The sequence below is a fragment of the Caloenas nicobarica genome, chromosome 23, assembly GCF_036013445.1.
Source record: "Caloenas nicobarica isolate bCalNic1 chromosome 23, bCalNic1.hap1, whole genome shotgun sequence".
Classification (NCBI taxonomy): domain Eukaryota; kingdom Metazoa; phylum Chordata; class Aves; order Columbiformes; family Columbidae; genus Caloenas; species Caloenas nicobarica.
In genome coordinates, this window is record NC_088267.1 from 6,463,123 (window position 1) to 6,476,116 (window position 12,994).

Here is a 12,994-nt window from a genome sequence, read left to right on the forward strand (position 1 = left end):
CGTCTCTCTGGCTAAGCCGGGCAGCCGTCTGTGCGGCCTGGGGGGTTTGGGGGGGCTGGGGAGGGGGAAAAGGGGGGAACCAGCATCTGACGGGGAGCCAGGGCAAGGCAGGGGCTGCAGGACACTCACCAAAAATCGCCAGCTCCATCTCCGCTGGGAAGCGTGGGAGCATGGGGTTCCTGTTGGTAACGTGGGTGGCTGTGGGGGGGACACGGTGTCAGGACCCCCCAGCCTGTCCCAAACTACAGCTGTCTCTACCCTGTGGCCCCCTGGCCCCCGGCCTGTGTCCCCTCATGGCCACCCTGACCCTAAACCAGGAATTGTCACCGAACCCGCGGGGTTTAACCTCAAGCTGAGCCTAAGCCGAAATTTAGCGCCCCCCACCCCGCCTCCCCGGGGCCATAACCAACGATTCACCGGGGACCAACGGGTGACAGCCCGAGCAGTGTCCCTGTGGGGCTTCAGGAGATCCCGCCGCCCCCCCAGATCCATCCCACCCGATCCCATCCCCTCCCACAGGCAGGTGACAAGCGGTGACCCGGGGGGACACAGGGACACTGTGTCCATCTCCGAGCCCGTATTTCCCCGGGGGCTCCCGCCCCCCCGAGCCGAGCAGGGTTAACCCCACACGCACAAGCCGCGGCGGGGATGGGGGGGGGGGGTGACACATACACCCCCCAGCCCAGCGGTGGCTTCGTTCTGCCTGCGGAGGTGACAACGCGGGTGGCACGTCCCCATCACCGGGTCTGCCTGCCGGTGCCCTGCAGCCTCCTCCTCCTCCTCCTCCCCGGAGCGCCGCGGGCACCGAGGTAACGGCGCGGCGGGGGATGTACCGATGGATGCTCCCGGCGAGGGGGGGGAACGGGACATGGCGCTGCGGGATCCGCTGAGGGGCTGGGGTGGGGGTGTCCCGCGTGTCCCACCAAGCTGGGAGGGGTGGCTGACACTGGGAGGCTGTGCTGCCATCCAGCGAGATCTGGGCAGGCTGGAGAGCTGGGCGGGGAAAAAATTAATGAAATATAACAAGGGAAAATGTAGAGTCTTGCATCTGGGCAGGAACAACCCCAGGTTCCAGTATAGGTTGGGGAACGAGCTGTTGGAGAGCAGTGTAGGGGAAAGGGAGCTGGGGGTGCTGGGGATAGCAGGGTGACCATGAGCCAGCACTGGGCCCTTGTGGCCAGGAAGGGCAATGGGACCTGGGGGGGATTAGGAGGGGGTGGTCAGTAGGTCAGAGAGGTTCTCCTGCCCCTCTGCTCTGCCCTGGGGAGACCTCATCTGGAATGTTGTGTCCAGTTCTGGGCCCCTCATTTCCAGAAGGACAGGGAACTGCTGGAGAGAGTCCAGCGCAGCCACGAAGATGCTGGAGGGAGTGGAGCATCTCCCGTGTGAGGAAAGGCTGAGGAGCTGGGGCTCTGAGCTGGAGAAGAGGAGACTGAGGGGTGACTCATTCATGGGGATCAACATGGAAAGGGGGAGTGTCAGGAGGATGGAGCCAGGCTCTTCTGGGTGACAGCCAGTGACAGGACAAGGGGCAATGGGTGCAAACTGGAACGCAGGAGGTTCCACTTAAAGATGAGAAGAAACTTGTTCCCAGTGAGGGTGCCAGAGCCTGGCCCAGGCTGCCCAGGGGGGTTGTGGCGTCTCCTTCTCTGCAGACATTCCAACCCGCCTGGACACCTTCCTGTGTAACCTCATCTGGGTGTTCCTGCTCCGGCGGGGGATTGGGCTGGGTGAGCTTTCGAGGTCCCTTCCAACCCCGGACATTCTGGGATTCTGTGTCCCCCCCGAGTGCCCGCGGCGGGGCGAAGGGAAGGGTAAGGGGCCTGCAAGGAATTTCACCCCTCCAGGGCTGGCCCGGGCACCCTGCTAAGGAGAAGCCCCCCCCTCCCAAACCTCCCCCCAGCCTGGGAATATTTGCACTGAAAAAAATCTGCCCCCCCGCCCCGAGAAAAAAATCACGGGTGAAAAGTGAAATTTGTTGGGCAGCACTTGGGATGGACCCAGGGGGATGTGGGGGGGAAAGGACAGACCCCCCCCCAAACCTGCCCCTTCCCCACACGGCTCCAGCCCGGGGATGGGGGACGTTACCTGCGCTGAGCTCAGGAGGCCTCGACTGCCCCTTACCTGCTGCTCTTTGGGACCCAGTCCTGGCGGGGGGAGGAAGGCCCAGCCCACAGGATGGGAATTTGAGGCAATTTCAACTATTTTGATGCTAAACGCATCATAGAAATAGAACAGATGAGGTTTTGTTGGGTTTTAACCCTCTCCCACAACCCCCTGAGGACCAGTGTACCAAAACCCACCTGAAAGCACCCAAATTCCCCTTGCTTTAGCTGATATTCCAGGATCTGCAACCAAGCAGTCCGCAGCCGCCCCCCAAATCCAAAATCCCTCCCGGACTGATCTGCTGGGGAGTTTAAGCCGGCAGGAAGATGCCCCTCCCCGGGTTTCCACAGCTCTGAGGGTGCAGGTGGCTTGATAAGAGCTGGGGGAGGCGAGGGGAGCTGGGGGGGGGAGCTGGGGGGGCAAGATCTGCTTTTTATCTCATTCAAAAATAGCTGTCCCAGCGCTGGATCCTGCGCAGGGGGGGTCGAGCAGCCACCCCCCAGCCAGGCCTGAAGGATGGGGCCAGATCTGGGGGTGCAGCCCCCCACATCGCACCCCAGCACCATGCCATGCGGGGGGGGGGGGCTCGTATGGGGCTCCTACAGTTCTCCTATAGGGATGAGGTCTGCAGGGGGGTGTGGATGCACCTGGGTTTCCATCGGGACAGGGGGCCGGGCAGCCCCCACCCCCAAATCTGTTGTGACTCTTGTTCCCCCAGTGCCAGCTTGGGGGGGGGGGGGGGGACACAGCTTGGTCCCAGCACAGGGGGTCGATGGGGGTCCCAGGGGGCTGAGGGGGGTGATGAGGGTTTGGAGATGGAACAAGGACTCCCCCTCGCCGCTCTGTGCCCCCCACTATCAGCCCCAGCGTTTCGCATTCACCGCGGACCTTGATTTAACGTCACACGATTAAGGCACGCGGTGAATGCCAAAGGGGGGGCGGCCTGGGCTGGGGGCGCACTCGCCAAAGGAGGAGCGTGGAGATGCCGAAAAGCCCGAGCGGCCACAACCCCATCGCCACGGGCCGGTAAGGGACCCCCAGCCCTCCTGCCCCGCCCCGGACCCCTCCCCATCTCCCCCCACCTCTCTGAAACCCCATTTCCACTCCTGCTCCCCAAACCCCACCAGCTGCCCCCAACCCTGTCTGCTCCCCATTCGAGACCATCAGAGCACATCAGGACCCCCCAGCTGCCCTCCCCCAGCTCCGTCAAGGACCGGAGAGGGGGTGCAAGCCCAGGACACCCCAAATTCCACCCAGAGCCCCAGTCCTGGGCCCTTCCCAGATTTTCCCTCTCCAGGAGCAGGTGCTGCCGCCTCCAGAGGTGCTGGAGCTGATGGGGTGGGGGACACAGAGAGGGACATTTTGAAGGAAGAGAGCAGACAAAAGCCCTTAATGAGCCTTCGTTAGTGGAGGAAGAGGAGCTGGGAGCACTGGGGAGGCATCGGCCCATCTCAACACCCAAATTCCAACCCAGCTGCTCCCCACCCATTGGGACATGAGACATGGTGACAGCTCCGGGGTTTTTTTCATCCAAACTTTGCCCCTCCAGCACAAACCACAGACCTCCAGCCACAGCCTGGAGTGGCCGCTCGTGCTGCGCGTTCCCAGGGGCCACATTTTACAGAATCACAGAATCATTTAGGCTGGAAAAGACCATCGAGTCCAACCGTCCAGGCATGGCGACTCAACCACATCCCTTGCGCTCGATAACCCTTGGATAGCTAAAAAAAAAAAAAAAAATCTGGACCCCAAATCTAAACCTGGGGCTACTTGAGGCTGTCTCCTCTCATTCTATCACTCTGGGATGATCCCAAATGTCATTTTACCTCTTTCTCATAAAGAAATATGTATGAGCAGCGGCACACGGGAGCCCTCCCGCGGCAACCTCAGCTCCGCTCCCACCACTGCGCTGGCCGTGGGGATTTTGCTTTTCAGATTTCAAGCCTTGAGATTTTACGTTTTCCAGCTTTCACCCCCTGCCCCATCACAGGGACATCTGTGAATTTCCTTTTTCCAAGTAAATAAAGCAGGAGCAGAGATGTGCACACAAAACACCCCCCTCCAAAATGCCCTTTCCCCACACAGCCCAGGGAACTGTGCAAATATTTTACCTTTTTTTTTTTCTCCAAAAAACCCAACAGTAGTAAATACCTTCTTGCCCTTACCTGCGCCACGTTCACAGGGAGACAGCGCTCAGTCAGAATTATGGAAGGGTTGGGGTTGCTTTTGACACACTGAAAGCAAAGCCTCCTCAGCTGTACTCGACAATTTCCATTTTTGCCCCAGTTCAGACCAGAACAAGCCCAGATCCAGACGGGTCCCGCTACTCCTGCCCTCCAGCATCCTCAGGAGTCGGCAGAAGCAGCAACCTCAAAGTCACGCATCAAATACCCACTTTTTCCCCACCTCCAAGCTATTCCTCCTTTCCAGAACTATTTCTACCCTTCGGGACATTCGCTTGGCCTCTTTTTTAAAAAAAACAACCTCTCCTAATATTTAACATCAAGCCCAATTCTGTTGTTATCCCCTCTGTTCCCCCCCAGAAGCTCCACAGGTCTCCCAGACAGCAAAAAAGCAGCGCGACCAGCCAGAGATCTACAAAACTACCTGCTTTTTCTCTCCCCTCTCCAGTTTGGGGTGAAACGGGGCTGTTTCAGGTCCCCCAGAAAGCTGGACTCCTGCTCCCATGCTTTGCCTTAAAAGATAAAAAAGAAAAAAAAGAGTATTTTAACTCTCAAGCAGCTAAACGGAAGGGGAAATTTAAGTAGCAAGATGTGACACGGATCTATGACCTGTGATTAAAGTGATTGCGCGGTTATTTTTCGTACATAAAAATAATCGCAGGTAAAACACCCGCATCTGAAAGATCGTGATTTTCAAATCGCATCTTCCTGTTTCGCTCATGTCTCTCGTGGGTCGCTGCTTGAAGACCGCTCCAGCTTTTTTTTTTTTTTTTTTTTTTTTACTCAAAATTAGGATTTTTCTCAAAATCCAAATTGTTTAATTCGGGCCTTTAACCAAGTCAAGCTTTCTGCCCTTGTTTCCTCCAGCTTGGAGGTTTCATGCTCTGAAAACGCACGGGGACACCAGCGAGCAGTTGGGGTTTTGGGGCAGCTCCGAGGCAAGGCGAGGCCAAAGCCACCAAAGAATTCAGAGGACAGAAATTCTTCAGGAGAAAACAAGCAAAACATCCCAATAAAAAGTGGATAATTTGTGCTTTTGACACCCACACAAACCCCACTCCAGGTCCTCACCTGATGTGGACCAGGCTCTTTGGAGCTGGGGTTTGTTCATTTGCTTTTCAGAAGCAAGGAATAATTTTAAAAAGTAAATTAAAAAAAAAAAAGAAAATCAGAGTGCACAGCTGGCTGGTTCCACGTTTCCCAATTGCGCTTTAATAGTTGAGATATTTTCAAGATAGCACAATTTTCCTTGGCGATGACTCGTTAAGTATTGACAATTAAAGCGCTGCTACTGCCTCAGCCAGTAGATTCATTTGTGGCTCCTTTATTCCCTCCCAACTGCCAAAACGAGAAAAACCTGGATTTTTCCTTCCTTGTCCTGGAGCAGTTTTCCCAGGGGAGATAACGTGGGACGCAGGCGAGTGTCTGCACTTCACACACACCTGGAAGGAGCTGGAGAAATCCAATTTACCTGTGAAGCGGGAACGAGTCTTGACCAGCTCTGCCCAGTGCCATCCTACATGAAGGAGCAAAATCAATCCCAAAATGCTGGGGAAAAAACCCCGGCTTTGCACCAGGACTGAGCTCGGGATTCCCAGTGACAAGTTGCAACCTCCTGCTTCAAACTTAAAGAAAAAAAACCATGTTTAACTCATTATTTTAAGGTATTAACGCAGCAGCGAAGCGGGGGAGGGAGCGGCAGACACCGGTGATGCTCAACAGGATCTCACATTTATTATTGAGAAGTGATTAATGGTGAAAAGAAAGGCAACGCCCATTCCTCATTGGCTTAACAAGAAACTGAAGAAACATATTCACTACACATTTTACAATATTTCTTCCTCTTTTTTTTTTTTTTTTGTCCAAAATTCATTCTCCTGTAAACAAAACAAGTTTTTACCGCTGTTCTCAGCTTTCAAAAAGTCAAATTAATCCAGACTTCATCTGTAAATCCGTATAATGCACAAGAACATAACATTTCTTAGGACTCCTAGTACTTGACTTTTGAGTAACAAAGGGTCAGAGAAAAATGAACCACCTTTAAGACACAACCTCGTGGACAATTTCTGTTCAATCCTTCTTAGGCCAAAACCCCAACTTTTTCATAGAATTTCCTCCTCTTCCAGGCCAGGGAGGGGAAAGAAAACCCAAAATGAAGTTACTCCACTTTCCATGGTGGATGTTACAACTCGGTGTTCCAAGTGCAAATGTCAAAACCAGGGGAAGGAGGCACAAGGGGGTGGAAGGAAGGGAAGCGGCGGGGTTTAAAAATCAAGAGGAAAAAAAAGGCATATGCCACTTACAGACTTTAAAATCCAAAAAAACATAGTAAAAAGACAAAAAACAAAAGCGTATGCTCTGAAATCACAACCAAAGCCAAAAAAAGGGGGACAGTTATTACCTATACTCTACCTAGAAGGGATTTTTTTTGTTGTTTTTGGTTTTTTTTTTAAGTCCTATGCCTTGTGAAATTCCAATACTTTTTTTTTTTTTTAAACTGCAAGTTTGTAAGAGTCTTTTTGAAGTCAATGAAATTTAAAAAAAAAAAAAAAAGTCCTAATTCTCTCTGGGATTTTTTTCTTGCTCCTTGTTTCTCTCTACGCAAGATGGCCAGGACGCAGCCGCTGCTGCAGCCTCTGGGAGGAATGGCCCTTTACTTGACACGGCCTTGGCGTTCCTGCAAAAGAAAAAGATAAAAAAACCACATTAGCTGAGAATAATTGTATTTTCCATTTTCACACATCAGTATTTCAACAGGTGGAGCTGCCCGGAGGCCTGCCTCAGGTGGGTAAAGTCCAACGAAGAGGATTTTTTGTTTGCAAAGGAGGACAAGGAACATGACGTTGCAGGGCTTGGGTCCACCCGCTCGTTATGGTTCCTCCTAACGAGGGATGTTGGTCCCACAGCTCCGCTCCTCTTCCTCTCTCATGGCACAAATTGCCTTCTGGGGAGAGGAGTGAGACGAGGGGACACATTCTCTCCAAAAATATTTGCCTCGTGTAAGTGGACTTGTTGCTAATAAACCACCACTGCACAAGAGTAAAAAACCACAAACCTCAAAAAAAAACAACCAACCAAAAAAACCCCAAAACAAAAAAAGCCAACATCAAAATACCAGCACAGAACTACCCAGAGCCTTCCACCAACACTGCAAACAGTATCCCAAGGAGTCTGTAACAGAAAAATCATAAAATCATAAAGTCATAGAATCATTTCAGTTGGAAGAGACCCTCAGGATCATCGAGTCCAACCACAACCCAACTCTGGCACTAAGAACCGCGTCTAAATGCCTTCTAAACCCCTCCCACATCTGCTGTGGGCTCTCTCTTCGACACCTACAATCACGGAATGGTTTGGGTTGGAAGGGACCTTCAAGGTTATCTAGTTCCAACTGGGATTCTAGTTCCAACTCGGGTTTTTACACCATCTAATGTGCCAGATCAACTGCAGCACGTCCCACGAGCACATCTGGGTCCTCGGGGCGTTGTGGAGTAACCAAGTGAGCCCCCACATCGCAGCCGAGGAGCAAACAGATCCACCAGAACACACAGCAAAGCTCAGCGGTGTTGCAAATGTTCATCCCGGCTCGTCCTCCTCCGAAATCAGGCGGATGGTGTAACCGCAGCCCAGGAGGTTGAGCGGCTCTGCACACACACACTGGGCTTTGCTCTGCCATACAGACCCTGGAAGGCAAAGAGAATCCATCAGAAAGTGTTTTATTCTCTTCAGCCACATTTTCATTAGACCTGGGCCATGTCTTATCAATCCATGTGGGAGGAACAAGAACAAAACACCAGCTCAGACGCTCCTCTCCATCTGCCGGAGCCCTCGGTGAGCAGGGGGGCAGCACCGCAGCCCCCAATGGGTGAAGAACACCGCGATATGCTGACGAATTTTAGAAAGACACGCGCCATCGCTCACATCGAGCGCTGACACCCGTGCGTCGCTGCCAGCCGTGGTTAGAGGCACCACGTGTGGAAGGAGCCTTCTGGCATCACCTTGCTTAAGCCACCTGTGTCACATCCCATCCCCGGGGAAGCTGCAGCAATGTCACAAGCCAGGTCCTGATAACAGCAACTGCAAAGCTGGTGGAGAAGGCTGATAAGAGATTGCGTTATCTCATCACACTGTGGGGAGCCAACAGCAACAAAAGGCTCAAGAGTTTATACTGAGAAATGGTGCCGACAGGTGACAATGCTGCACATTCAGAGGCTCTTACCTTGATTAACGACAATCCTTCAACCTCAGCACTCCTCTGGCCAAGGGAAAGGTATGATTGCCACACAACAGACAGGGAAATAAAGATTTATAATCAAAGGGAGGGTCTGGAGAAGGACCAAGAGCGCAGGTCCCCGCTGTGCAGCACAAACCACAGTTTATTTGGACCTGTCTGACCTGACCTGGACATCAGTGGGGGCTCCGGTGGCCCCTGGCCCAGCAGGACCAGCTCAGGGCACGGGCACAGCACGAACCACGGCTGGTGCATCGCTTGCTTCTTGTGCTCATGTGCTCCACAAACAGCCTCGAGTCTTAACTGATTTACAAACCAAACATGAGGTTTTCCTGTTGTCAGCATTAGGAAGTCAAGAGTTACAGAGGAAAACTACATCCTAGTCTGCCTCACCTAGGAAAGGGGATAAAAATCAGGGATCTGGGTATAGTCAGATGTTTTAATCCCACCTCCTGTTCACATAATGGAGCTCACCACCAAGAACAGGAGATACAATATAGAAGTGACTCCTTGTCAGAGCAGGAAAGACTTTTTGTTTTCCAGATCAAAATCTAATGGAGTAAAACCAAATAACCCCAGGAGGGACAGACTCACATCACTGAAAAAGCACGAGCCAAGTGGGGACACAACCGTGCCCGGGCAGCCCCCGTACTCAGACTCTGCCCCCCAAAATGCAGAAGCAAGCTCCGGGGTGTCCCTTGGCCCCACGCCGAGCACACAGGGCTGGGCAGGTTGGAAGTTCTGGTTTCCTTTCAAAACTCCGCATGCCCCACTGTTGGTACACACCGCTCACCTCCCCGTTTAGCCGGAATATGAAGTCGCGGAGAATAAATCAGGACCAACAAGCTGCAATTCTCCAGGTACAGCTGTAACCCAAAACATGCCTTAACACGAGGGAACATAAACACCACGGGAGCAACGCGCTTTACATCAGACATGGAATTTCCGTGTCGGAGGAAGCAGCTCGGGGTAAGGAGGACACACAGAGCACCAGGACTTTCTCCCTGCAGCAGGTTTTATACAATCAAAGTGGTCCTGGCAGCTTTCAAGGCACCTTTAAAACTGATGCAATCAATTGCAAAGAATAAACCTTCTTCTTGCTCAAACATCTTATTTGATTGCGTGAATAAACCAGCCCAATTCCCATAAATGTTTGTAATTACCATCCTGTAGAGAGCCTGGTCCCACAGGGCAACATTTGTGCAGGAAACAGAATGGTAAAAAAAACCTCAAAAAAAACCCAAAACCCAAACCCACAACTAAGAACATAGATGAATATTTAGAGCGAAGCGGAACACGGAGCAGCCTGGGAGGACTCCCGGTGCCATTCCATGCCAGCACAACTGGGATCCCACCAGGGACTGGAACTGGACCTGCCGGCTTTGGAGCACGTGCAAAACAACAACAGCACAAGTCCTTTCGGGTCATTAGGCTGGAAAATCAAATCTTCCCTGTCTTACGGCATGGAGACTTTATTCTTTCTCGTCACTACAAGGGATAAGAAGCTTGCCGTGTTTGTTTTGGGCAGCTCGGTCTCCTCACTGCCAAGCAGAGCACTTGGCTTTGACCGATCTGTCCACCTCGAAATCCTCACCAAGTAGGGAAGAAAGTTAATAGTGTGGACAAAAGCGATGGGAATAGTGAATGTGAAAGTTGAAGCAAAGCCCGTTGAACCGCTGACAGCATTTACCATGAGCGTCATGCCAGAGTTTTAACACCAGATAGAGTAAGGTGTCTTTTTGTTTTGTTCCTTCTCATTTGGGTTCACACAAAATGTGTTGCATGACTTTGGTTACCTTAAATCACAACTCACACAGTATTAGCACTGAAAAATTTGTGCCACTGTAGAAAAGGAAGGACCCCCACTTTAATGGTTTAAAATCCTCGCTGCTGTAGAGTTAATAAAGTCTTTGCACTGTCCTGTCACATCGTGCAAGTGTAACAGCAAGGACCGAACGACCCTGTGTGGAGAAAACCTGTGCAGCTTCGCTTCTGGTTCCACACATTCATACAAGATCTAGAGAAAGGAGTGAATAATCAAGTGACAGAAGTTTACTGATGATACGAAGCTATTTCGGGTAATAGAAATAGCATCTGACTGTGAAGAAACGGAGGATTTTGTGAGGAAAAAAAGCAGCTGAACGTCACAGTGAATTTGGTCAGCCTGGCTCAGATAAACCAAACGTGAGAAAAATCCCTGTCCTAACTCCACGACGACAGGCTCCAAACCGACCATTATCAACCAGAAACATGAGCTCAGGGTTACAACCTGTAACTCCAGGAGAGAAAAGGAAACATCATTCAGGAGAGAAGACACCACCGTGCCCTTACAGAAACCCACGGCGCCGGGGGCAGCTCTGCTCCTCTCCATCTCTATGGGCACGGAGAACTGGAAAAGGCTCAGAAAACAGCTGGGACAAGCAAAGACGCAAGGTTTTCCATCTGCAGAGCCACCACGTTCTGGCTCTCCAGCCTGGAAGAGACACGACTGTAAAAGCAGAGCAGGGATAGAGAGAACATTGAATTAACTGCTCACCACCTCTGCCAGCACAACCAGGGAGACTTCAAGCAAACCAAACAGACATTTCTTTACAAGAGACTTAATTAAGCTGAAGAACCTGCTGCTGCAGGATCCTGAGGATGCTCAATGAATGTGTCAAAATCTTGGACAAGAGGAGAAATCATAAACTATTAAAGACGCATCCTCTGGGTCTAAGAAATTCCTGAGCCACAAATTGCCAGGCAAGGAAAACCTTTGGAGACAGATAAATTTGTGCTTGTACTGTCCTTACAGGCACTTGCTCTTCACCGTGTTATTGTTAGCAGCACACAGAGCTTTTTCGCTTGGAAAAAGAGCAAGGATGCTCGAGCAGCATCCATCAGCAGATCCGCAGATTTTGCAGCCCCAAGAGATGCAACATTACACTGCACAGACTTCTGGTCTGACCCACTGTGGTTGGCTGAGGCTCAAACACTTCCCTCCACCCAAAACACAGCCCAATATTCTGTTATTAGGAAAGGACAAGAGATCTACTTGCCTACTTCTGTCGACCATGAAGAGCTGAATTCACAAACTCGAGTAGAAAAGCCAATATGCCCCCAAGCCCTTGGTGTGCACACGCATTTCTTTGCCACTCCGAAGGGAAACACATCGCAGGATTCACTGAACGCAGATTTATAGTTCAACCTTTTTTTTCCCCTCCTTTGAACGTAGCAAAAATCCAGCAATCGAACCAGCTGAACCCCAAATCAGGCTGGTTTGCAACAGCCAAAAGGTTGATGATTTCTTAAAGGTTTGGCAATGATGATGGGAAGTTCTCTGAAAACATTTTACACATTACGAATGACAGAGCCAAGGGAGCAGAGTCTTCCCCACGTGTACAGATACACACAGGGAAGGAAACTAAAACACTGTGGTTTCTTTTCCCCCCAAGATGAGAAACAAAAGACAGAGTTCTAGGTAGATTTTATCTAACTCTTCTAAACTGGCATTACATTATAAGAAATACCCCTGCAGTTAACCACAAGAAAGCAGCTCGGCCTTGCCCTTTTAATAAAACAAAAGTTCCAATGATACGGAACCAGGAACGCAGTCTTTATTTCCAAGTTCTGACTGAAGAACGGCTTACAAAATCCAAACGCTTTATTAACTGCTCCAACGCACTATGACGTGACTTGTACACAATTAAAAAGCCTCACACTGGGCAGCAAGTCCCCGAAAGGAGCTCCAACCAACTCTCCACTCCAGCCATCCGCTTGGATAACGACAATCCTTGTTAACAGAGGTTTCCCCGGGTAAATTTACGGCAGGAAAAGCAAGGTGTTTGGGCTGGCAAGTGTCCAGCGTTTTGCACCACGAAGAAATTGGTTTATTAATTCACAAAGCCACTCTGACAGTACAATTACTCCCAGGTACAGGCAAGAACATCCAGGGAAATGCGAGGGCTCTAATAACCGCGGCGAAAACAATCGCACAGTACAGAACAAGAAGCTTCCTAAATGAATACCTGTCACATAACACTTTACAGGAGGCAGAAAAGAAGAAAGTGACTTTCAGACAAAACCAAACTGTTGCAGAACTACATTTTCCTTAAGAACAAGCGAGGGACATTGTGCGTGAAGCTGTTCTTGATGCAGTGCGTAGATCCAAGGCTCACGCGTCACTTCAGTGGTTTTCTTGGGATCCAAATCAGCTTTCGGCAACACGTCCTGACCCACCGCACCAGAGAGAAAATCCAGGGGACCGAACGGGACTGTGTCCCGCTGCTTTCAATGGATAAAATGCCTGGTAAATACTTATCTTCCACACTTCCTTCTCTCCTAGAAATCCTTCCATGTTGTTTCTAGGGATTTGGAGCAGAAAAAGCAAACAGCCTCGGGATAGCGGGATGAAAGTGCTCTGCTGTCATAGGAAACAGTCGGCTGAATATGCAGTATTTAAATACTAAATCTGACAGAAATAACGTCCTGTTGG

The 12,994-nt window shown here is 51.0% G+C and overlaps 1 protein-coding gene across 2 annotated transcripts in view; it reads right to left on the minus strand.

Moving 5' to 3' along the window:
- Positions 1 to 6,005: 6,005 nt before the first annotated feature.
- Positions 6,006 to 12,994, minus strand: part of YTHDF2 (YTH N6-methyladenosine RNA binding protein F2) — a 126,436-nt gene continuing 119,447 nt past the window's right edge. For both annotated transcript variants that reach the window (XM_065650548.1, XM_065650547.1), the window contains exon 5: positions 6,006 to 6,966. In XM_065650548.1, coding sequence (XP_065506620.1) covers positions 6,943 to 6,966 — 24 coding nt within the window. In that variant the 3' untranslated portion in view covers positions 6,006 to 6,942. The remainder of the gene's footprint in view (positions 6,967 to 12,994) is intronic.